This window comes from Anopheles moucheti, chromosome 2 (genome assembly GCF_943734755.1).
Source record: "Anopheles moucheti chromosome 2, idAnoMoucSN_F20_07, whole genome shotgun sequence".
Taxonomy (NCBI): Eukaryota; Metazoa; Arthropoda; class Insecta; order Diptera; family Culicidae; genus Anopheles; species Anopheles moucheti.
In genome coordinates this window covers 4,822,009-4,848,288 of record NC_069140.1, presented here as the reverse complement: position 1 = coordinate 4,848,288, position 26,280 = coordinate 4,822,009, and the positions used below count along the sequence as shown (strand labels likewise).

General features: G+C 47.1%; 4 protein-coding genes across 6 annotated transcripts; 2 read left to right on the top strand and 2 right to left on the bottom strand.

Annotated features, from left to right (window-relative positions):
- Positions 1-113: 113 nt before the first annotated feature.
- LOC128310500 (kelch-like ECH-associated protein 1B) lies at positions 114-12,361 on the bottom strand. 3 transcript variants are annotated; one of them, XM_053047150.1, is made up of 4 exons: positions 11,799-12,361; positions 2,945-3,697; positions 2,179-2,861; positions 114-2,112 (listed from the first exon to the last, which is right to left on the bottom strand). In XM_053047150.1, the coding sequence occupies exons 2-4, from the start codon at positions 3,653-3,655 to the stop codon at positions 600-602; spliced, it is 2,907 nt and encodes a 968-aa protein (XP_052903110.1). In that variant the 5' UTR covers positions 3,656-3,697; positions 11,799-12,361; the 3' UTR covers positions 114-599. The 3 variants fall into 3 exon arrangements, with proteins under 3 accessions (XP_052903110.1, XP_052903109.1, XP_052903112.1); XM_053047149.1 differs by having other exon boundaries at positions 2,945-3,694; XM_053047152.1 differs by lacking the exon at positions 11,799-12,361 and adding an exon at positions 5,142-5,211 and having other exon boundaries at positions 2,945-3,694.
- A 760-nt stretch (positions 12,362-13,121) lies between these two features.
- Positions 13,122-14,499, top strand: LOC128298874 (uncharacterized). Its single transcript, XM_053034677.1, has 3 exons — positions 13,122-13,274; positions 13,363-14,293; positions 14,371-14,499. Exons 1-3 carry the CDS (start codon positions 13,122-13,124, stop codon positions 14,445-14,447), a joined length of 1,161 nt encoding a protein of 386 aa, XP_052890637.1. The 3' UTR covers positions 14,448-14,499.
- A 197-nt stretch (positions 14,500-14,696) lies between these two features.
- LOC128308594 (ER membrane protein complex subunit 1) lies at positions 14,697-19,058 on the bottom strand. The gene is made up of 5 exons (XM_053045505.1): positions 18,809-19,058; positions 17,620-18,740; positions 16,376-17,191; positions 16,158-16,310; positions 14,697-16,092 (listed from the first exon to the last, which is right to left on the bottom strand). The coding sequence occupies exons 1-5, from the start codon at positions 18,913-18,915 to the stop codon at positions 15,527-15,529; spliced, it is 2,763 nt and encodes a 920-aa protein (XP_052901465.1). The 5' UTR covers positions 18,916-19,058; the 3' UTR covers positions 14,697-15,526.
- A 2,174-nt stretch (positions 19,059-21,232) lies between these two features.
- LOC128299666 (DNA-directed RNA polymerase II subunit RPB2) lies at positions 21,233-25,155 on the top strand. The gene is made up of 3 exons (XM_053035688.1): positions 21,233-21,343; positions 21,447-24,865; positions 24,945-25,155. The coding sequence occupies exons 1-3, from the start codon at positions 21,325-21,327 to the stop codon at positions 25,032-25,034; spliced, it is 3,528 nt and encodes a 1,175-aa protein (XP_052891648.1). The 5' UTR covers positions 21,233-21,324; the 3' UTR covers positions 25,035-25,155.
- The last annotated feature ends 1,125 nt before the right edge of the window (positions 25,156-26,280 follow it).

Genomic DNA, 26,280 nt, shown 5'->3' with positions numbered 1-26,280 from the left:
TATAAGACAAACCGGAAAGGAACTACCAAAGAATAAAACAACAAAAACAGTCAAAAAAGTTCCTAGCACTGTGTGGTACGCACGGTTTGATTTTTTTTGTTTGCGTCCTAATGTGCGTCGTCCCGTTTTCGTTACGTAAAAACACAGTGTTTTCTGCACCTAAGCAGAGCATAACTCCAATGACCCCTCAAATCAAACAAGTCCCAGGGCCTACGAATTTCTGCTCGTGACACTAAAGCCCCGCGCTTAACGTGATCTCTCTCTCTCTATCTCTTGGCACATAAATCTCGATCTCGGGCGTCATCGTGTCCAAAGGAATGTCTTCGCACAGGTCGGAACAGGAAGCGGAGAAGGAGGAAAGCTAAGCTCTTTCTCCCTCTCGCTCGAATAGTACACGCCTGCCTGCTTCTATCTACACCTTGGCGCTCGGTGTAAGTGAGGTTTGGTACTCAGATTCATTCTAGATCGACAGCTAACAGTTCTCGCCTTCCTGGTATTTGGTCTTAGTGGGGGGTTGGGCCACTTCTCACCGAGAATGGTAAATGGTTGGAATACTTTGCTGCTGTGAAAACCAACAGTATGTTCTTGCATTATAACTGTCATAACTTTGCGTTCGGTGATCGTAGATGGTGATGCGGTACGCTCGACGAAATACATTCGCCGGCCGGATTAAACGAAACGGAGTTACGGGAACTCTCGCTACTAACGGCATTCAAATCATCCGCGGTGGATAGTACGATCGCTGGCACCGTTGGCACTATGTCGTCGGCCGTAGCCGTACCGGTGGATTCTTCGTGCAACGAAGTAGTACCGGTGGGTGGTGGCAATGTGACCGAGCAGGAGGTAGGCGATACAATAGCGGACACGAGACAAGTTATCCGCTTTTTCAGTCGTACCAATGGGCAATGATCATCGCTCGTGGTACCACCGGCCGGTATCGGCGCTTTTCGTTTGCTCTTGCATCCGCCGACACCGGCCTTTTCCGCGCAGGAACCGAATGGTTTTCGGCTGGATGGGACCGGTGCAAGGGTCAGTGTGTACCGGGCCGCCGAAGAGGACGTTCGTTTGGCGCATCGTGACGGTGACGAAGCGGCACCGTTTCGTTCCTTTCCGGAGCTTCGTTTTGCCCGGCGACAGGAAAGGATGCGGCGTGTAAGGCGCATTGAAGGCGGTATAACCGCGGTAGTGCGTACGGGATGTTCCATGATTGCTAACGATGACATGCTCTCCCGCACGTGCGCCATTTCTGGCGGTGGAGCACACTCCAAAGGCACACTGCTGATGGCACCCTCGTCTGCAGTGACATCTTTATCACATTCCTCTTGACTAGAGTCGGTTTCCATGGCAAACGGTTCGCCACCATCGCGTTCCTCCGGCAGGGCGTCCCGCTCACCCGTAGCCATTCGACTGTCGGATGTACCTTCTGCAGGACGTGACGAGGACGAACCCGATCCGGAAGAGCCGGAAGATGGTGGAGGCGGTGGCGGTGGTGGTGGTGCTTGTGGTGGTAACTGGGGCCCCGCTCCACCACTGCCCGAGTCTCGCCGCTTTTCCTCGCCAGTGCATAGGTTCAACCCTTCCATGTAGCTCGAGATGCAGGACGGCGTATAGATGACAGCGGATGCATGACCGCTGCGACCGGATGTGAGCGGAGTACCCTCGTCCCACACATCCCGCACTGGATCGTACACTTCGACGATCGTGAGAAAATCCTGTCCGTCGTATCCGCCGATCGCATACAACCTTCCGTCGAGCACGGTCAGTGAGAGAGCACTGCGAGCGATACGGACCGGGGCGACCATATCCCAGCACTGTTGCTCCGTATCGTAACGTTCGACCGAAGCCAGCTGTCTTGTACCGTCGAACCCGCCGACTACGTAAATGTATTGGTGAAGCGCGGCCACACCGGCTCCACTACGTCCGTACCACATCGGTGGCACCAGCGTCCAAGCGTTGTTCTCCGGATGGTAGCGTTCCACCGAAGCTAGGCGCGTTTTCCCATCGAAACCACCGATGGCGTACAGCAACCGGTTGACGACCGCTACACCAACACCAAGCCGCTTCGATTGCATCGGTTGCACCAGTGTCCATCGGTCCGTTTCCGGATCGTAGCTAGAGAGATGAAAACAATTATGGTTAAGAATTCACGGCCACACGATAAAAAGTAAGGACACCTACTACTCCACGGTGTTGTGATAGTCCGACCCGGACGAACCTCCGACCGCATACAGCAGCTCATCCATGACGGCCACGCCGACCCGATTGCGCGGAACGGACATCGGCGAACACGGACGCCACCGTTCCGTGACCGGATTGTACCGATCGACCCAATCCGAATCGTACGATGAGCCGGGCGAATTGTTCCTGCCACCGACCGCGTAGAACGTACCCTTGAGAAAAGCCGCCCCAAGTCCAGACCGTGGCACCGTCAGCTTCGGTAACGTGAGCCACACCTTGTCATCCACATTGTAGCCCTCGAGCATGTCGAGCGAGTGCTTATAATATCCTCCCGCCACGAAAATCATGCGCGTCGTGTTGGGTTTCCGCTCGCGTACCGCCGGCCGCTTGTGCAGCGTTAGGTCCTCAAAGATCTTGGCCAGATATTCGCGGCAACCCGGTGCACGGCGCAGTACCGCACAGTTTTTCATCTGCTCCTTGAGGAAGCTGGGCGTCAGCAGCTGACAGCGGACGGCTGACAGGATGCTCTCCATCTTTGGATACCGGTTGTCCTCGTCGTACTTTACCCATTTCAGTACCGCATCATACACGTCCCGTTCGCCCTGCACGTTCAGCTCGTCCTTCCGGATCAGACATATCAGTTGCATCACAGACAGTTGGAGAAATTCTTCCTCGCGGCAGATCTACAACGGGAGAAAGATGTGATCGATTAGTTCCGGACGATCGGCTCTCCTTCGCCTGCGGACGCACGCGAGCGCATCCTTACTTGGGTAAAGTTACGCTCGATGAACTGGTTCGCCTTCTGGCGCAGCGACTCACAGCCATGTTGCTCGGCAAAGTTCGCGATACCGATCGCGTTCGTCGGGTCCAGCTGGCGTTCGAGAAAGTCACAGCACGCGTCTATCACATTCGGCACTTGCAGCATAGTGGCCGTTGGCAGCAGCTGGCACACGGTTAGCTCGGTCACCCGTATCTGCCCGGTGTACATGAAGAACAGGATGCGCGTCATGGCGGTTGGACAAACGCCTTGCAGCTTCACGCGCGTCATTTCACATTCCTTCAGCCCGCCGGTGAACATTGCCTTAAAGTACGGACTGGCGGCGGACAGGACGACCTTGTGTGCGTGAAACGTTTCCTGCTCGACTTCGAGCGTCACGTCCGTCAGCATGTGGTGCGATCGCATCATAAACATCATCTTCAGCACTTCGCGCGAATAGTTGGGCATGTAGAAGGCCATATCGCCCAGATCCTCTTTCGCCGTCGCACCGCCACCGGTCGCCGCATTGCCCACCCACTGGATGGTTGTTGCTGTGTTGCCACCGTTGCCGCCACCGATCGTTGCCTGTCCGCTGCCGTCGCCCGCCGGATGTGAGGTGCCGGGTCCACCACCGCCCACGGCATTGCTGTCGCCAATGCCAACGAGATGCGGTCCGCCGTTGCCGAAACAATCGGCATAGCCAGCGGCCGTCGCTTCCATGCTGCGGGGCGGTATTCGGTACAGTGTCCAATCTGCAGGCTGCTTTAAAAAATAACAGGAAGAACACAGGAAACTAATTAGAGAAGCGATCGGTTGTTACATATTTGTAGTATGTTCGATAAAACTTGAATTTAACAGTGAGGAATTGGATAGCGAGTCCCATTTCGTGGAAGATATAATCAACCCTGAGGATGGCGCAAAAGCTCTCAAAGCTCTTTGATAACGTTAGATCTATTGTTAACTAGCTCCCAAGGGGTTCATCTCGAAAGTATCGGATTTTTGGAGGTGGATCTTGTAGACGTCCAGATCCAGATCCAGAGTATAATCTGATCACATAGACGGCTTTGGCATACAGCAGACTGAACCCCAGACTGGAGATTAATGAGACAAAAGCTCAAAAAGATAGGCATTCCACCAGTTACCACGTCAACAAATCCCGACCCTTCGGAAGTCGTCCAATATTTCACCTCTTTTGGGACGAAGGTTAGCATTCCCACCCGATCCTCGGTTCCCGTACTTACTTCCTCAGAGAAATGCTCAGAGAGGCGTTCGAGTGGAAGAGCTCAATGAAGGAATCAATACACGGACACGAGCTCTACGAGTTGAATGATGAACACCCAATCATACAGCGAACCAGGCCAGGCTCCAATGAGGTAGTTACGTCATTAGAATGACACCGGGCAAGTCTTCTTGGGTCTCCCACATGTGGTAGCATCAGAGATAAGTAAGTAAGATGGAGGATGGGTTAAGCTCAGATAGTTTTATAGATTGACTGCCAGAGGAAGGAATACAAAATACACTCACAATCGAATGACTAAGTCCGTAATAAACCAAAAATGTGCGGACAGCGGTAGAACGTATAGCGCACACACAGAGGCACACATGTCCGCGTGCGTTGTTTCATGTTATCAGTAAACTTTCCGTCTGTGGATTCCGGATTTCTGGGAAGCGCAACGCGCGTACGACGAAATGACACCGTCGCCATGACCGAATTCCGGGTGGGGCAGAAGGAAGGTGATACACAAAATAACGCTGCGTCATGCGTGACGCGATGAGGACGACGCGCGGGCATATGTGTGTGCTTACGTACGCATCTCGTTTCACCACCTCCGCCTGGTGTCTGTATTTGCGTTACATTCTTCATCAGCCATAGCGCGTCAAACCACTGGCACCATCCATCCCTCGCTCAGTGTAATAGTCGAGAAATCTTCGGCAAGTGTCAAACAGCCGCAGAATCTTTGAATAGCCCGAACCAAAATTTGGGAATCTTCGAAGAATTTGAAGAAATCTTCATTAAGGAAGAGTCAGAGACATGCTTTCGGGTTAAAGATTCATTCTGATGCACGAATATGAATGAAAAATCGCCCAGCCCAGCGGTGATGCAGTTCCACGTACAAAGAGTTGAGGAAGCCATGTTATTGAGGGAGAGAACCGGCCTTGAACCGTGCGGACGCTCAGACGGAGTGCAAAATTAGCTGATACGGACCTTTCCCAAGTGCGTGCGCGACCGCCCCTTCCAACAAGCCGTCGCATCCGGGAATTAACCGAGAATGGACGGTACCGGAATGGTCCATCACTCACACTAATCAGCGAAACCCTATCGATCGATCGCCATAGGTACGATGATCAGAGCATGATAATGGGAGACAAAAGGGAAACCAGTCAGCGCACACTTCTTCGCCTCGACCTTCCCATACAGTCGTTGCACTCGCACTAAATGCATTGACTCAAGGCCCAAACATCCCTTATCACTTATCACTTCGGAACGACTCGCGACTTAGCCTTGTTACACACACGCGCACGCACAGCGATCTTGCGTTCGATTGTTGCGAAAATTGTCGCACACACAGCGGCCGAATCTGTGGCATACCGCGCACCACCGTGAGCGACGCAATAACGTTGCGTTGAGTGCGGCCTTTTTTCCGTTTTTCCCTTGATACCATTTTGTTTATTGTTTTATACAGCAAGTGCAATGACGGCGCGAAGTTGTGCTCGCGCGACCACTAATGAGCGATAAACTTCCAGCTGATAACACGCAATCAGGCAGACACACTTTCGATAAGTCGCTCTCGTGGGTGTACGTAGTACACAACTGTTGGCCGATAATGGTCCCGAAATGGACGGGGGACCTCCGTGTTGGGCAACAGCATTAACAGTTATCTTAAAAATACTTCCTAACATTTATGCCATTTTAGAAAAAATATCCAAAAATGGTGTGGTTTTTTTTTTGCAAAACATTCACTTCACTCACCGGCCAAAGCCATTGATCCGCGGACAGGGGCGAGGAAACTCCACCGTGGGAGTTATTCGCAGGACGTTCGCAGCACATTTACCGAACCACTACCAAGCCAATCACGATCGAATACAAAAATGAAAACTAACTGGTACAGTTGCAAGTCCCAAGGTTTTCGTATCCTTTCACAAAAGGGGAACACTCAAACAACACCGACACACTGGGGACTGTTGTTCCAGTCAAACCATCCGCAAAAACGCGTAACGTGCTGGGCCTAGCAAGTGTATCTAACTGAACCCCTTTGCACCGTCCATTTGTTACGAGAACCACCAAAAGTTTTGGGGCACGGACGCATATCAGCATCGTCACCGCTGTTTTCAACCGTTCCCATTTTATCGCAATCGTTGCCAACTGATATGGCGGCTGCCCGCCAGCTGCCGCGACAACAGCGGGAGAGTGGAGATAAAGATTGGGGCCCGGATCGCGATTACGACGGAGAAATTAAATTAGTAGCATCATCGTTACATTCCGCTTTTGCACTGCATTTATCACAATCTCCCCTTGAACGTCGATTGATAACGATCGGGTGGTAACGCGGTGACGATAGGCCGAGTCACACCGATGAGTTGGGAGGATTTGTGCAAATCAGGCAAAAGGGGGAAAATCGACAGAATCGTCTATTGTTTATACGTTCCCTTTTGGAGGAGGGAAATTTAATTCCTTTCAAGGATGTGAATCCATGTTAAAGAGTAAGCAGAACGATTTAACTCTTAACCTTGTCTGGGCAGAATTTCAACAATTTCTCGTAACGGGAGGACGGGTTCTGCGACCTTCAACTCAGTGTGAGTTAAATCCCGAGTTAACTCATGATGTAAATCGTGAGCTGAAGGTCGTCGTTAAGAGTTAAATCTTTACTGTTTTGAATCATTTGGTTCTCTGTGAGTTAGTTACATTGTAAAAGAATTATTGGAGATTTCAATTAACTCACACCTTAGAAAGTTTTTTTTAAATCATTCATTCATTCTGAACCATTGTGCACATCACTAGTTCGGTTTACCTTACTAGGGCCTCTTGGGTATCTGCATCTTGAATTATCACACTGTAAAACGCCATCGTCTTAGCAAAACATCGCATAATGCAATATCTTGCAGTTGAGAGATATTTCCGCATCGTTTTCACCACAATCTGTTGCTTAATTCGTTGTGACTCGATTAGAATCCTCTGCCCTTAGTGTTAGTTCTAAAACACCAGCAAACCGGCTCCACGAGCGTCAATAAAGTTGGAAACGATCCAATTGCGTTACACCCGTTGTCGAATTAGCTCTCGGGCCCCGGGAACTCCGGCAGAATGGTGACGGTGGTATTAACGACCATCAGGTACACCACACATTAGCACATCACATCACGACTGAGCTCAGCGGATATATGTATGCGATCAGTACCGAATCATGCCCCACACGAATGCAATATTTCATTGCACGAATTTAAATATGGGTTTGAAGTGGAATAAAATAGGCCAAACTGTACTGTATTGGTCTAATTTAGGTCACGCGCACCATACACATAATTTAACAAAGTTTGTAGGAATAACAACAATCAAGCAGAGAAGCATCTGCTGAAGGACACTGGTACGCGATAAGATCCAACAAAAGGCGAGAATAATGTTTATCTTCAAGCACCCCGGGGCCAATTATTAACGCAAGTCATGCTGAATTTGAATTTCTGCAGCAAAAGATCGCAACTGTGATCGTTGTGACAGAATATTACGGTTCTGTAATAATGCTACTCCGCCGCAACACTTTAACTGGACTGGTATGCATCAAACGTGTGGTGAGCAGCGCTAGCAAGAACCATCAGATTAGCGTCCATGTAGCGTTAGGTGGTTTACAGCGCAGTATGTCGTCCGTCCAAACCCCTAACAATCTAGCCGCACATAATCGGTTCGGGTCTGTCCTTCTATCGTCTCGTGCTTTCCCCAGTGAAAGAACGCAACATTTCCTACGGTCAGCAGTGTGCTCCTCTTCGCTCTGATGAATAGACGGATGGTGTAATAATTGCTCGATAATCTTCCTGAGTGTGCTAAAAATAACGGTTGGGCGAAAGGACCGTTCGTTCGCTAAGATTGCTCGAACAAAATCTCAGACGTCACTGGGGCGTGATGGATAAAACGGCGAAAAGCAATAGGCAACACTTTGTGCTAGAACATGTGTGGGCTACAATTTTCCGGTTGTGTGTTTGTATATTAGATAAACTGATGGCTATTATGAAGATCCATGAATCTGCATCATTAGCACTGAATATTCGATAAGGTTCGATATTTTGCGTGCTTGCGAGCCTTTGGAAGTTCATTAATAAGAGCTGCTAGAATGAATTGAAAGTCAACACATGATTCTTCACTGAATATTCCTTAGAATCAGTTGCGAAGAATGGGCCCCAACTTAAGGCCTCAATCACATATCATCTAAAATATAGGACAAATTTTAGCAAACGACTAGGTGCTGTTAAACCGAAGAGAAGCTGCCCCTAACTATGTTTATATAGAACGTTTGCAACATATCTTTAAAAAAACCCATATTACTTCACGAACTTCACATGTTTATCGAGACTGAAGCAAGCAGCACGCACAGCAGAATTTTGTTCGAGATTTGAGAAAACAGTGGATGTCGGATTGCTTTAGAGCTATATTCGAGTTGTTACCGTGGGAGTGAATCAATTAATTGTAATTATGGGCAAATCAATCGAACCCATGCACATTCTGAAGTCGTCAGCTAATTCAACCCCAGCCCGGTGACCCATATTCTAGTGTGAGGTAAATCTGAGTCATAGCCATGAATCTGAATGAACATTCGAACTGAAATGGTTGAATCGGAATCTCTATTTAAAAGATTCATGAATCCACTGAGATCATCCCTCCCCTGATTCCTGTTTTGAATTACGTCTCACTGAACATATAAATGATGCTTCTCAAAAGATTCATTAAGCACAACAATGCCACCGAAACTAATTTTCTTTTATCACTTTTCCAGAACTTTTAGCAAACAAACTTCTCAAGGACACACAACATGACTCATGCAAAGGATGGCTTTTGTTTTTGAAGTTTGCCATAAGAACAACACTGCTGTACGTAAATATATAAACAAGATGGTAGCGATTACATTCACAATCTGCCAACTTTAGAGCGAAACACTTCCACACATTAACGCGAACCCGTTTAATAGTTAACACGTGATGCATTTCGGGCGGGCATTTGTATAAGCGCCATCGGCAAACTGCCCATGGTCACCAGCAAAGATGATTGCGTATGCAAACATGTCCAATGATAATCCGACCCGTTTCCGTCATCTTTGTCTGCTCATGGTCACGGTGATCGGCCATTTGGCAAGAAATCGTTCCACGGGTTTTTTATATGTCTAACTTCTTGTGCGAGGTCCTGTCGTCATCATGCGTAATCGTCGATTCTGTCAGCGAGTAACTTCTTACGATTACCAACGCAAGATCGGGGGTGTGTTTGCAGGAAATGTCTATGGTTGTTTCGTGTTTTTTTTTTGTCTAATTTTCTGGTGATACTATAAGCATCTTCTCGTCTACGTATCGGTAAATCAAACTGGAAATGATGAAGATGATATCAGAAAGGAGAAAAGAGCTTTAATTTCTTCAAGAATGTTGCCGCTTTATCGGTAGGGCCAAGAATGTATGAACAAGGGAACATCTCCCAACCACGCACACAACACTATCGTCAAAACCGGGCAACGATCGTTTGGTTAGACGACGACTTCCGCGGGGATGATCACGGTTGTGGGGTGGAAGCTACGCAAGGGTGTCTCTTTGCTGCTGGTTTCTGCCGAATCATGCTGACAACAGACAACACAGCGGCATATGAACACGGCAACACGGAATGGGGGGGGAGGCAACAGGGTGTCGAAGTGGCGCATGTGTGTGCATGTTTATGGGGGCACCCGTACTATACACACGCAACGATGGCACGGCGTTACACGCGCGGTCATCGCCAACATCGAGCGCGGCTCAGCGACCGCAGGCGGGTGAGATAGCCTAGCGCTCTCTTCCCGCGTGTCTTTGATACTTATCGCGACACACAGCCGATTGCGCAAAATTATACACTCTTTGCCACCACCAGAAACCTAACGCGCGTTCTTGCTTTTAACTCTATTATTTGTAGATCTGGCCGGGATTTTCTTCACAAATAACTCCGCGAGGTCTTCATCAAGCATCAAGCGCTGTTCTTTCGGTTTGACGATTGGGTAAAGATTATGAGTGGGTGTGCGCGAATGATCTTTCGCTCGCCCGTCAATGAAGTTTGAGCGATCAATAGCTGACGCTTCTGGACGGATCGCGATCACGATCGAGTTCCAAGTCACCAGCAGAGAGAAAGACTGATAGAGGGCGATAAATCAACTAAGCAACAGTTGCAACAGTAGAACATGATCAAAGTAGCACGTGCAAATAAACTGTTCTAGAAAGTGAAAGTTAGCTTCTCGCCTTTCCCGGGCCCTGGTTGGCGTATTAGTGGGGAATGCAAAATTGGTGACTATGAAATATTTATTGTTGCTTTCTGTGGCCATTTCTAATCAGTGTATTGCACTGATAAGATAAGGTACGGCGGCGTACGGTAAAGTTACCACCGTAACTGCCATTGGGTCTATAGTTGATCAACTGCAGTTATCCATTAAATGCAATTTCTACCGGCATTTACAGGGAGATATTGAAAAAACCACAGTCTGAGTGCTTCTCTGAGTCCTTCGTTTTGTGATAGCTACGATTTCAAAAGTTCTGGTAGGTAAGATAGTAATAGACCTACGACTTATTGATCGTGAGAGCAATTTAACCTTATCTGCAAGTATCTTAACGTCTACATGGAAGACGCAATGGCCTCTGGAAGAACCATTTTTAACATCGTCATACGTCTATGAATTCTTGATCAGCCCTGGCGCTGGAGATGTTACAAGATCTTAGCCTTACAAGAAGGATCTTTGCTCATCGGGGATTGCGATAACTTAATACTTTTCAGTGATGAGAGTGATTATACCATACCGCTTCGCCGTATTGGACCAATTAATCACGTTGAGCACGTGGTACACAGAGACAGTCTGCGCACGCATAACAATAAACACGTGCCACCGGGAACCCCCCCAAATAACATGTGCTACCCCGTATCGCGATACTTGTCTGCTTGTTGCAGTCAGCACAAGAACGGTAAGCGATCGAAAAAAAGAATCAGAACAGCAAGAATAGCACCAACACACACCAGTGCGAGCTAATCGTGCTGATTCATTGCTCAACTGCGTAAAGCCCGCTAGGGGTGAGTCGTTCAATGCTCAAAGCTGAGTAACAAACAACGTCCTACGGTGGGATGATGATGTTCGCTCGTTGTGGAGGCTTATGCTTTTGCACCCAATCACGGCATGGAACAAATCGAATCGACAATGAACTCGCTTGTTTGTCACCGTGCTGCGCTATCCGGAGATCAAATCGTAAAGCGCCTCGGGCTAGGTGTGGCGTGAATGAGACGATTCCGCACTCGCACACATTCATTCACAACCGCTTATCACAACGCACGCAACGCGCACACTTTTTTCGTTTGCCGATTGTTTTTGTGCACATGCAAATATGACATCCAAGTAGTGCGAAACGCGCGTGAGAAGCATGACAGTACACAAATTCATTTCACGAACCAGTAAGCGGCCTACTACGGGTAAATGCGATTCGATCGGTCGGACGAAAACTGCTGCCTTTACCGAGCGGAGGAGGAAAAAGTACCAGCTGTGCATTGGCTTTAATTTCCGCCTTTACATAACACTCGCGAGGAAACGTGGAGCTGCCTTACAACGTGTTTACTTTAAACGGTGGCTTGAAAAATTCAGCCAAACACAGGCGGTACATTTGAACTACTTACTGCTGGATTAGATGCGGCAAAGATCCCCGAAGGACAATGGGTTTGGGTGTTGCGTACCACGTACGTTTTCTTATCGCCTTCGAACGCTGGCCAACGTCGGAATGTCCTGAGCTCTGCTCCCCTTGCTCCACGCGCACACACACGCTCGCACACAGCTGCAGCAGTAGCAATCACAATTGGCACGGGGAAATACTATTGAAATATCACACCAGCGAGGAGACAGGCACAGTGCACAATCGATTCTCGCGTCACCCGTTCCCACCCGGTTCACCTATTGACCATCACTTATTCCTTTTGTTTCTTCATATGCTGACCACACTGTTACAGCTTACTACATCACTTCACAACCATTTTTTGGCACTCGCTAAACGCTCCACATAACGTTGTTGTTCTTGGTGCAGCGGGTGCTCTGTATGGTGGCCCTGCAAACAGTGGAACTGGGAAGGAAAACACTACACACAACACGCACACTTCACGAACAGACGCACGCACGGTTGCGTTGTGGGCATAAAACGAGAGGCCACTTTGCGTTAACGCAACAATTACACTTCAAACTCAGGATAGAATTGGAGCCCCGTGAAACGACCGTACGACTAGACAGCAACAGAAAAGAATAATGAATAATAAAACTGACAGCTCTGTGTCCACTCACTCACGGCCAACATCTGTGCATGGGTGGGTGCTGTGTGTACTAGGCAAGAGCAATGCATATTTGCAGGGCTGGAACAGGTGTGATAGACTAGTCTCATTGATTATTCTTCCTCTAAAATATGTTCTATTATCATATTACTTCAATCAACCAAAAACGTATGAAAAATGTAAAAACAAAATCGTTAAATTGTCTTCGTAGCCGTAATTTGGAGAGCTTAGAGCCCTAACCGTAATGTAAAAACAGGTTTAACAAAAGATGTATGCGAACCATAACTCCAAAACCCCTGCATCAACGAATGGTCATCAATACATCAGTGTGACAGCTGGGCAAGTTTACGACTGGGGGTCCAACACTGCGCCTGTGGAGATTTTGGAACAGGCTCAAACACTGGAACTGCTCAAAAACTCAACGGAATCGCAGATCAGAAATGCAGTTCGTTGCGATGCTGCGACCCTCAGCTGTGAAGATGCAGCCATTGAACAATTTTTCAATATATATTGGCTGTAGATCAGCTGATAAAACTCACAGTTCAAGTCCAGCGCTCGCCTATTGTGCGCTGACAGTTCAAATTGGAAATGTCACATTCAAACGATTATTCCCGGTAAAATAAAAACAAGCCACAGGACGCCAAAGCCTGTTCGGAAGTTGAAACGAAATTCGCGTTGTAAAATATGGAAACGCCAAGCCACATAATTAAAGAAAAGGACTTCAAGTACAATGGGAAAGACGCCAGTAGTTTTCTACGGTGCTGTGCGTGCGGGGGTTACACACCTTTTATATTCTATATTACATCCAGGGCAGCGCTAACAGCAGTAAGAATGCACGTAAGTAATGGAAACCCTTTGACAAAGCGTCACAGATAGATTATCAACGAGAGTCCTCAGTAATCCGTTCCTGTTTTGTTCCACACAGCTCACACACAATTTTTTCTGCGTGGAATGTATACCCGCGCCAGCCTTAAACGACACTAGTGGCTGTTCAATGTACCCTACAGGCAGCCTTTTACGAAATGAGCAGTTTCTCCAGCTGTTTGTAGGTTTTAAATATTACAACCCGTACTACCAACTATATGCGGGGAAAAAACGAATAATCATAACTGAGGAAACGAAAATCCATCAAAGCTTCAAGAAAATCGCCCGTAAACCGATGCCTACGGAAGTTAAATTGAAGAAAATTTACGATTTGTTTCTGCCTGTGCATCAGTTGAGATGTAAAAAATATGGCACACTAGCAGAAATGTCCAATGACCTGCGGGAGAAATACCAGGAAATTTTACGCACCTATAACGAAATGGAACTACCTAGTGACTTCTACGACAACATCGACCTGATGATTGAACGTACACCACTCCAAACGCAGTTGACGCGAAGTCGGTCGCATAATGCAACAGATTTGGACACCATATCGGACTCGCAACAATTGCGAACTGGAGACTCGGAAGAAGCAGTCATCAGCGGTAATTCTTTAGGCATGGAAATCAGCTCGGAATTGCCGGGTGACATTTTGCGAAACTCCACATTGCAGCACACAGTAGTGCCGAGTGCAACGAATGCCGAGTTAAGCAGCCTACAATCGCAGGCGCCCGAAGTGCGCAGTGTTGCGATCGACATCAGTTCGCAGGATGTTGGGCGTGGGAATGAGCTGCCGGTACCTGATACCATACCTATTGGAACACTGAGCAACATCAGTTCAGCGTCCTCCATCTGCTCAATGGAACCACCCACCTTCCGAAGAACGCTGCAGGGATACAGTAGTTCGCAGGAAGCTGGTCCAAGTGGTTTGCAAAGGCAACGTGAGGAAGCAACCTTTCCAATGCCGAAGCGACGTAGAATTTCACCCATTCGTAAGCATCCCATTTCTAAAGCAACGACAGAGACAACGCCGGCGCAAATTAATAACGTATAATTTGTTCTTTCACAGCTTTGAATCCTTCACCCAAGGAAGTACAATCGTCCCGGACCGTGGAAGTACGATTGCCCCGTTTAAACGGAGGATAAGGATTGTCAGAGTTTTTAACGATTGTCACTTTTTTATTTACGCTTGTCGATTTTTAATTTGCTTGCTTATGTGTTTTAGTTATGTTTTCTGTTCTTATGCGTTAACTTAATAGTAATAAAGCAATAAGAGCTGCCAAAAATTGTTCATGACTGCGTGCAGTATAATGTAACGCTTTGTAATAAAAATGCTTGTTGTTAAATTGTGTTCATAAACACCTTACAATTGTTGCATTTCTTTCGCCTTGTGGAATGAAACTACCAGCAAAACTTACGCAGTCCTCACTTTAGGCGGAAGATGCATGGCCGTTTCTTTATTTTGGCCTAGACAATAAAACTACAGAAGAAACATAAGATAAAGTAATTCAAATACACGCCCAGCTGCCGATTGTTGCCACAATTTAAAACTCATTTTATGATAATCAACCTACATAGTGCAATAGAGGAAAACAAAAATAAAATAGTTACCAAATACCAATTGTGGGTAAACGATATAACAGGCAAATGGGGATCATTTCTATTCAAGTACACCCGTCAAGCGGATACAAACGTCGTCAAACAGTACATATCCCAATTGTAAATGCAACTAAGACCGGTGAAGAACCAATCGGTCAATTTTTGTTACGGGCAACATGTGGTGGCCTAGGAATATTGCTGGGGACATTGAAATTTTGACAACAAATATCGTTGCTTATGGTCATAACGGTACCACCGTCATAAATAGCCATATTTGCTCAGTGTTTAAAGTTCTCTCACTAATCTTTTGTAATATTAATCACATTTTATCAGTGAAAAAGTGACGGGGATCGTAACCGGCAACTCGTAACTGTTGGAGTAGAGCTGTCGAATCCATTCATTTTACCAGCAACATGTTGCCCGCAACAACATTACACCGCTAGCTTACGCAAAGGAAAAGAGGTTCCGTTGTATCAACAAAACTCGGGGGAGTGAAAATGCATTTAAATGTCTTTTTGGCTGTACAATATGAACGAATGGTGTGCACCACACACCACCATCACACCATTGGCAAACATACACACGCGCGCACACATACACACAAAATACGCAATTGCTCGTTGTGATCACTTCCACGCCTGCTTGATGAGCTTTTTCGATGCGAGCTGCTTCACGACGAAGGATGTGGTGGTTAGCACAACAAGCACAACCGTGATGAGGAAATAGTCAAAATCTTCCTTCAGCAGGTCGAACGTTTTCGAAGGTGAAACGCGTGTAACGAACAGATCTAGCCCGTGCACCAGTACCAGACAGGTGCTCTCCAAACCGGACGGTGCTGTATGTATGTCGCGAATGTGTGCCACCGTCTGGTTGTAGTTGATCAGGATCTCGTGCGGTAGCGGAAGTTCCGGCATGTACGGTACGATGCCCTCTTCGCGTGCCTTCTCGGGTGAGGTGACCGGTCGGCGTGGATCCAACAGTGCCCAGGACATTTCAGCCACGGCCCCGGTCGTCAGCCCGATCAAAATGTGTTTGCTGGTGATGCCTTTCTCGGTGATGGTTTCCTTCAGTGCAGCAACCGCCATCGGTAGGATGTAAGATTGCCGTTCCACCATCGGAAGCGGCGGTGCATCGAGCGAACTCCAGACGGTGCTGTTTGTTTGCGTTTTACCTTCGTACAGTTCGATCGAGGCTGGAAAGGGGAATTAATGTGCGTTACAACAGATGAGTAGTAATCAATTTTCACAGCCTACTTACTGATCTCCGTTCGACGTGCTTTATCGTTGTAGTACGAATAAACTAACCAGTTTTCCGAGTGCACCATGTGGAGCGGTGGACGAATTCGCTTATGCGACATTGAAAACACAATCGAACCGGACACAACGTCCACCAGATGTATGTTTAAAATGTCTGCAATAGAAAAACACACACGTCACACAATCTCTACGCCTCTAAGAATACGCTCCTATACTTACATTTATGAATGTTATCCGGTCCGTTCGTAGCAACGGCCACCAGATTCGGATTAATGTATTTGTACAGTACTGAACGGTCGGCCATGACGCGACCCTGCGAGTGCACATGTTCGATAGGACTTTTGCCTTCGCATGCAATAATTTGCTGGCTTTTGCTTGCTCCACTCAGATCGATCTGCCAGGTCGGAATGGTTTTCAGCTTCCCGGCACGGTACTGCACCAGAAAGCCACGCATCTGTGCCATCCGCTGGTCGGTGGTGAAGAGATAGAAGTTGTGTGCATGCACTGCTAACGATTCTGGCACCACGTGTGCATTGTTGTCGTAGTCTAGCAGCAGGATGCCTTTTAGAAAATCGGCACCCGTTTGATGCAACAAAGCGACCTGCTGTACGCGGTATGGCAACTCGATTAAACCACCACCGGCAACCGGTTGGCCCGTGATGGGATTAAACACGTACAGGAGTGCCTTTTTCGTGTCGCTCTTTTCCCGCCCAAGTATGACGCATTGGGCCGGCAATGGGTAGAAGCGGGACGTACGTTGAACTAACAGTTTCATTGGCTGTTTATTGCCGAATCCGGTAAAGGTGGGCAGATAGCGAATCCAGTGATGTTTGCCCGATACATTATCGATTCCAAATATCTTCCCGCTGGATGTGACCACTATTAGCATCTTGTGCAGGCCAAAGTCATCTCTTACTAGTCCAGCTCGTTGGGCTTTTGATGGGGCCGGTCCAACGCCTAGGATGTGTAGGATTAAATTTTTCACGTGTGACAACTGGGCCGTGATGCGACGCTGGAACGCTCCAAAGACATCCCCTGTGGGAGGGAGTTCCAATAAAGAAACCATATTAGATAAGTATTTAAATTAAATGATTTTCAACCAAAACACAATCGTAATAAAATACAACAATTTTCTTACATGAAATAAAATAAATAAGGAAATCAAAGAAAACCACAATTAAGCTAAGATTACTGATCGATTTTAGTCGATAGTCACGGCACTACAGCCCACTTTGCAAGCGTAAAACACACACACGGGGAGAAAAGAAGGAACTAATACATCCTGGCTGATAAACGGGCCAGTAAAACTCCAACAGAGCAATTGCACTCACATTCCAGCCCATTTTCTTCTGCTTTACAATTCCGGCAAATGTTGTGAACGACGATGGGAAGTAGTAAAAATGTTGAGTTATTAAAGTTCGACATCCAAATGAAAGAGATAAACTATGGAAACAGTGTCTTACCATTTTTGTTATTCAGCTCCTCTTCAATCGCGCCCTCGGCATCAGAAAGCGTCAGGTCAAGGAATTCGGCCGTTTCCACCTCGGCCAGTGCTTCCTCACGCACCCATTTAATTTTCCCTTGCTGCACCAGCACGATGGCACCATCTTCGGTCGACAGTAGTATGCGACACACAAGTCCAGCTGCGACCCTCGACGAACCACCACCGGACGATTGTTTGCAACGAATCGCCACCAACTCTGGTTCGCCCAACGTTTCACTAAATTCCGTGCTGAATTCGATCGGTTCAAAGCGCACAAAATCACGCAACCGATGTGCATTGATCGTAAGCCTGTTGGTTGCCCGATCGGTAATACCTTGGAAAAGAATCGGTTCACCTTCCTGCACCATACGATCTACCAGTGCGGCATCGCGTGACCCAAAGGCAAGTTTTTGATCTGAGCGCAACGAGAAGTACCGTCCGTTTTGGATGATAGCCGGTTCTCCACGTACTGCTCGGGGACGTCCAATAGCTTCGGCTCCAAGTGGCTTCGAAACGACCGTGCTGCTAGCATCCGCGGAAAGATCCAACGCAAGTATCTGTTCCTTGATTCCGCAAGCGAAAAATGTACCTGCCAGCGTACAACGGTCTTTTGCAATCCAACCAGCTGCAATGCGGCTTGTTGTTGAGCGTGCTTGTTGCCCGGAAACTGCTTGATAAGGTGTCACTTCAAGATGTGATCCCCAAACAGGCACGACGTGATATAGGAGCCCATCGTGCTCAAACCAAATTGCTGCCGATGCAGACTCTTCCGCGACCGATGGCAGCAGCGACCATTCCCATTCGAGCGTACCCAGATTGGAATTCCATCCGCGTACTAGGGCCGGATTACTGCCGGTGACGGTTATCACATCATATCCAGTACTGCCTCTGTTCAATCTCGCCCCAGTGGCCGAGGGACTTGTGACGTGCAGTAGTTTTATCGTGCCACGGGGACCATTTTCAAGCACCTGGCGCCAGAGAATATCACCAGTTTTGGCGCTAATTGCCGCAAGAACGTTGCTCTCAGTCGCAACAATGATCCGATCAACTGATGAGGTATCGAAGGCACCATCGACTATCTTTCCGACGTACTGTTGTCGCCTGAAATGTAGCCACGAAATGCAATTAGCCGTATCGATTAGGCATGCAGCAGCTAGTACGGAACTTACCAATCAAACTTGCCTATCTGGTCCTCGTATAATCCACTGCAGGTCGATAACAGGACTACCAGCAGTGCTAACCCACGGCGCCAGACATCTCCGGCCCTGTACCTCATTTTGCAACCCGCGCCCTTCCGTGCTACCAACACCTATGGCAAAATCCTTACGGGAGGTTGTATTTTATACAAAAAGTTGTGATTTCTGGCTTTCGAGAATACGACAAACGCGGTTGATTGGTTATTTTTTCACCTGTCGGCTGATTTGGACTTTTCTAGCTGACAGTAGTTTGACGCTAGCGCTGTCAACCGGACAAACTGTGTGAAATAACCCTCGAAGGACTGGTGGTTTAACCTTCAAGTAGGCAACCGGATACCCGGGTATTTTTTCAGCTTTAAACTGCAGTTACTTTTAATTCATTTCTTGTATTGACCTGAAATGTTAAGTAGCCTCCCAACTTTTTATTTCTGATTTTTGGTGTATACATTGCAATTTTCAACAAGCAGTAAGTATTTTATTTGGATTTATTCTAAACTTTAACATGTAAGTTGGCAACCAGCATACCCGGGTATTCCATACATTTTGTATGGAGCGTGACGTTTCTCTTGTGCTTCTTTTCTTATTGTGCTTATTTTCGAGTCAAATTCAGTAGATTTAAAATTTGAATTGGATCGTTAGTTTTATCATAACCTAAAAAACATAATGAATGAATCAAATAGATTTTAGACATGCCAGATACAAACCAGCTGTTTTCAGATTTCCGATACCAGGAGAACACGATAAGATAAAGGAAGATGGATGAAACGGAACGCGTCCTTCATTTCGCTCAAACTTTCCGTCGGCTGGTACGAAATGCCATACAAACCAGCTGTTTTCAGATTGCCGTTACCAGGAGAGCATCCACGGAAGAGGTAGCACCTGGTACAGCAATTTTGCTTGAAAATCGCCGAAAGGTATGCAATGTTTAAACACTAACTTTCCCGTTGGTCGTGAAAAATTTCTTCGAAAACTACCAGTTTCCGAATGTATAGTACCAGCAGAGCATCCACGGAAGAGGTAGCACCTAGTACAGCAATTTTGGTCGAAAACCGCCGAAAGGTATGCAATATTTAAACACTAACTTTCCATACAAACCAGCTGTTTTCAGATTGCCGATACCAGGAGAGCATGTTTTTCAAAGAGGTAACACCTGGTACCAGCCGAGTACCAGAATGTTGCACGACACATGTTGCACAACACATGTTGCGCAACATATGTTGCACAGCATCTGGCATGCAACATATGTTGCGCAACATGTGTTGCGCAACATCTGGCTTGCAACATCTTACATGCAACAACTTGGGTTTGCAATTTTGCTTGAAAATCGCCGAAAGGTATGCAATGTTTAAACACTAACTTTCCCGTTAATCGAGAAAAAATTCTTCGAAAACTACCAGTTTCCGAATGTATAGTACCAGGAGAGCATCCATGGAAGAGGTAGCTCTGGCACTGCGCCGTAAGGTATGCAATGTTTATACACTATATAAACGCCGTAAGGTATGCAATGTTTATGAACTATACATTGCAGTATTGCATACCTTACGGCGTTTATATAGTGTATAAACATTGCATACCTTTCGGCGCAGTACCAGGAGCTACCTCTTCCGTGGATGCTCTCCTGGTACTATATATTCGGAAACTGGTAGTTTTCGAAGAAATTTTTCTCGATTAACGGGAAAGTTAATGTTTTGAATATTGCATACCTTTCGGCGGTTTTCAACCAAAATTGCTGTACTAGGTGCTATCTCTTCCGTGGATGCTTTCCTTGTATCGGCAATCTAAAAATAGCTGGTTTGTATGGAATTTCGTACCAGCCGACGGAAATTTTCGGTTTGAGCGGAATGAAGGATGTTTGCCGTGTTATCCATCTTCCTTACACTAGCGTGATCGCTCTCACGGGTTTGATAGTATGCAATGCAATAGGGATGGAGAAATTTATTCCACGCCTGCAGGTGTCACCTCTTGAAAAACATGCTCTCCTGGTAACGGAAATCTGAAAACAGCTGGTTGGTATGGAACCCAAGGCGTCCCTGATGTTCTTCCTGATCAAGGAAGCAGAAATTTTTCGCGTAGCCAGCGCAGGACACTAAAGCTATTCGCGTATATGGGATTGGGTGCCGCTTAGAAGAGCAGTAAAAAAGTGCAGTGAAAAGATGGTGTGTGTGTGAATATATATGGTAATCGTTTTTAATTTTGTCAAATAGTATAAAATTTTAATCGAAGCATGCAAAATTGGGCTGCGTTTCTCCTTGGGTTACATTTGACTGCGTACGTTCTTTGTTTGGGTTGCGGAAGAAACCAATCCGATCCGAAAAACCAACCGATTTTGACAGGCGCGCACAAACAATCAACCGAAGAAGAAGGCATTTTTTGCCGACGCCATTAACCAATCGTGCGGAGTGGAGAAGCGACCGACAAAAGTTGAGTCGTGCTGTTTTACCTGCAATCAATAGTAAATACAAGTATAATTGTTAATCTCGGTGTGAACGATGTATGAAAATGAAGAAGGTAGGTGGATTCGGTGGAATTTAAGGTGGAAACGGCTTTGTTTTAAACAACGTCACTGCTACCACAACTGCAATTTCCCAACTTTCTTTCCGGGGTCGCGTAGATCATTTCGAGGAGGAAGATCCAGAGGAGATTTCGCACGAACTGTGGCAGGAAGCATGCTGGATCGTCATCAACGCGTACTTCGACGAGAAGGGTCTCGTGCGTCAGCAGTTGGACAGCTTCGATGAGTTTATTCAAATGTCGGTACAGCGTATCGTGGAGGATTCGCCGGCCATCGAGCTGACAGCCGAAGCGCAACATTCGTCTGGCGAAATTGAAAATCCTACCCGATACCTGCTAAAGTTCGACCAGATCTATCTGTCGAAACCGACGCATTGGGAAAAGGATGGTTCCCCTTCGCCGATGATGCCGAACGAGGCGCGTCTACGCAATCTGACGTACTCCGCTCCGCTGTACGTAGACATTACTAAGACGAAGCTGGTCGAGGGCCAGGATCCGGTCGAGACGCAGCATCAGAAAACGTTCATCGGCAAGATTCCGATCATGTTGCGTTCCACGTACTGCCTACTCTCACAGCTAACAGATCGTGATTTGACTGAGCTGAACGAGTGTCCGCTCGATCCGGGTGGTTACTTCATCATCAACGGTTCGGAAAAGGTGCTGATCGCACAGGAGAAGATGGCCACCAACACGGTGTACGTGTTTAGCATGAAGGACGGCAAGTATGCGTACAAGACGGAGATCCGTTCCTGCCTGGAGCACAGCTCACGACCCACCTCTACGCTGTGGGTGAACATGATGGCACGAGGCGGTCAGAGCATAAAAAAATCTGCCATCGGACAGCGCGTCATAGCGATCCTGCCGTACGTGAAGCAAGAAATTCCGATCATGATCGTGTTCCGTGCGCTCGGGTTCGTCGCTGATCGGGACATCCTCGAGCACATCATCTACGATTTTGACGATCCAGAAATGATGGAAATGGTGAAGCCATCGCTGGATGAAGCGTTTGTCGTGCAGGAGCAAAATGTGGCTCTTAATTTCATCGGAGCTCGTGGTGCGCGGCCGGGCGTTACCAAGGACAAGCGTATCAAGTACGCTAAAGAAATCCTGCAGAAGGAAATGTTGCCTCACGTTGGTGTGTCTGATTTTTGCGAAACCAAGAAAGCTTACTTCCTCGGATATATGGTGCATCGGTTGCTGCTGGCTGCGCTCGGTCGTCGCGAGTTGGACGATCGTGATCACTACGGTAACAAGCGGTTAGATCTGGCTGGACCATTGCTAGCGTTTCTGTTCCGCGGGCTGTTTAAAAACCTGATGAAGGAGGTACGGATGTACGCCCAGAAGTTCATTGATCGTGGAAAGGACTTTAACCTAGAGTTGGCCATCAAGACGAAGATTATTACGGATGGTTTGCGCTATTCGTTGGCCACGGGTAATTGGGGTGATCAGAAAAAAGCGCATCAGGCACGCGCCGGTGTGTCGCAGGTGTTGAACCGTCTGACGTTTGCCTCCACGTTGAGTCATTTACGTCGCGTGAATTCTCCGATTGGACGTGATGGCAAATTAGCGAAACCACGACAACTCCACAACACACTTTGGGGTATGATTTGCCCGGCCGAAACACCTGAAGGAGCTGCTGTCGGCTTGGTAAAGAATCTGGCCCTTATGGCATACATTTCCGTCGGTTCACAGCCGTCTCCAATTCTCGAGTTCTTGGAAGAATGGTCGATGGAAAATTTGGAAGAAATCGCTCCGTCCGCCATTGCTGACGCGACCAAGATCTTCGTCAACGGTTGCTGGGTGGGCATTCATCGCGATCCGGAACAACTTATGGCAACTCTGAGGAAATTGCGCCGTCAGATGGATATTATCGTGTCTGAAGTGTCGATGATTCGGGACATTCGCGATCGTGAGATTCGCATCTACACGGACGCCGGCCGTATCTGTCGACCGCTGCTGATCGTGGAAAATGGGTCGTTACTGTTGCGCAAAAACCACATCGACATGTTGAAGGATCGGGATTACAACAACTACGGTTGGCAGGTGCTGGTGGCGTCCGGTGTGGTAGAGTACATCGACACGCTCGAGGAAGAAACTGTCATGATCGCGATGACACCGTACGATTTGAAGCAGGATAAGGAGTATGCTTATTGTACGACCTACACGCACTGTGAGATCCATCCTGCAATGATATTGGGCGTTTGTGCGTCGATTATTCCGTTCCCGGATCACAATCAGAGCCCGCGTAACACTTACCAGAGCGCTATGGGTAAGCAGGCGATGGGTGTCTACATCACCAACTTTCACGTGCGTATGGACACACTCGCGCACGTGCTTTACTATCCGATGAAACCGCTCGTAACGACACGCTCGATGGAGTACCTTCGGTTCCGCGAGTTGCCAGCCGGCATCAACTCGATCGTAGCCATTCTTTGCTACACAGGCTACAACCAAGAGGACAGCGTCATCCTGAACGCATCGGCGGTAGAGCGCGGCTTCTTCCGCTCGGTGTTCTATAGATCGTATAAAGACTCCGAAAGCAAGCGCATCGGTGACCAGGAAGAACAGTTCGAGAAACCCAACCGCCAGACGTGTCAGGGTATGCGGAATGCGCTGTACGATAAGCTAGACGAAGATGGTATAATTGCGCCCGGGTTGCGTGTTTCCGGGGATGATGTAGTGATTGGCAAGACGATCACACTGCCCGAAACGGACGATGATCTGGACGGTACCACGAAACGGTACACCAAGCGTGATGGATCGACGTTTTTGCGAAACTCCGAAACTGGTATCGTTGATCAGGTGATGCTGACACTCAACAGCGAAGGTTACAAGTTCTGCAAGATCCGTGTGCGATCGGTACGTATCCCACAGATCGGAGATAAGTTCGCCTCACGTCACGGACAGAAAGGTACCTGCGGTATCCAGTACCGCCAGGAGGATATGCCGTTTACGTGCGAAGGCATCACGCCGGACATTATAATCAACCCACATGCCATCCCGTCGCGTATGACCATTGGACATTTGATCGAATGCATCCAGGGAAAGCTGGGCTCGAACAAGGGTGAAATCGGTGACGCAACACCGTTCAACGATGCGGTAAACGTGCAAAAGATTTCCACCTTCCTGCAGGAGTACGGCTACCATCTGCGCGGCAACGAGGTGATGTACAATGGGCACACGGGGCGCAAGATTAACGCACAGGTTTTCCTCGGTCCGACCTACTACCAGCGTCTAAAGCATATGGTGGACGACAAGATACACTCGCGAGCACGCGGTCCGGTGCAGATACTTGTACGGCAACCGATGGAAGGTCGTGCTAGGGACGGTGGCTTACGTTTCGGAGAGATGGAACGTGATTGTCAAATATCCCACGGTGCGGCGCAGTTCTTGCGCGAACGACTGTTCGAGGTGTCCGATCCGTACAGGATTCACGTGTGCAACTTCTGCGGGCTGATCGCGATCGCAAATCTGCGCAACAATACGTTCGAGTGCAAGGGTTGCAAAAACAAGACACAGGTAAGGAGGGAGTTTTGTTGGCAAAACTGGACGTCTGGTGTGGATCTTAAAAAGTTCATTTTTGGGTTGTATTTTGCAGATATCTCAGGTGAAACTTCCATATGCAGCAAAACTCTTATTCCAGGAACTGATGGCAATGAACATTGCACCTCGTTTGATGGTACTGTAAAAGAAATCCCGACCGGACACAGCACACTGTTCATATCCGATCAGTTTCGGTTCAGCGGTTTGCTGTACACCGTGTATTGTGTTTTTACGTTTCTATAGAATAAAAAGCTCCTTATTTAAGTAAACAACTTTGAGAAATGTTCAATTTCCAAACATGAAACAAAATCGATAGCGGGATAGATTCCGAAGCCTCTGATGCTGATGGACACACGAACTGGGGAGAATTCCTTGGGTGGATGGTTGCGTATGCTAAATCACGGGATAAGTATTAAAAGCAAGCAGCACAAATAAAAATAGTAGTAAACACATAACACAACAATAATAGTAAATGAATCAAATACTCCACAACTCATTTTGTGTTACTGTGTAGAATGTTCTGTCCAATTCATATTTTTTTAAAATTCACCGATAAATACGTAGAAGTGTAATTAACCGTAGAGTAGAGTCAACCAAATTTACACACGTAAGTTGGCAACCGGTATACCCGGGTTTTCAATACGTTTTGACGTATACAATTAACCGTTTTCGTAGCTTGCAAATCTTTGTAAATCGGAGTGTTAAATGAATATAGAACTACAATGCAAAATTATATAAATTTGTTTATAGCGTACATATTCTTATATAAAAAAGAAACAAGTAATAACATTCGAAACAAGTAATCATTCGTATATTCGTAATGAATCATTCGGGGATCATTCGTAATTAATGAATAAATAAAATGTAAATATAAAAATTGAATTCAAATTTACTCGCAATAACATATTGCTGGGAGAAATAACCATTATGGACGTAAGATTTGCCTCGGAGTTAGAAGAGTGGAAATGGAATTTTATTTACTCTTCACAAGGTTTTGAGGAATGTTGGAGAGAGCTTATCTTGTAGGGTACTTTGCTGCATGTTGCTCATAGATGGACACATTCGGAAAAACAATTGCAACGTGAAAATACTTTCTTGTGCAATTATACTTTTAATTTTATTTAATGTATTTATTTATAATTTATTTTTTTTTTTCTAGACTTTTTGTTGCTTCACCTGCAGCGTGGAATAAATTTGCCCATCACTATTGCATCGCATACTATCAAACCAGTGAGAGCGTTCGCCAGCGCAAGTGAGATGGATGAAATGGGAAGTCTCCCTCATCTCTCGCTCAAACTTTCTTTTCGTCGGCTGGATCAAAATTCCATACAAAACCATCTGTTTTCAGATTTCCGATACCAAGAGAACATGTTTTTCAAGAGGTGACATCT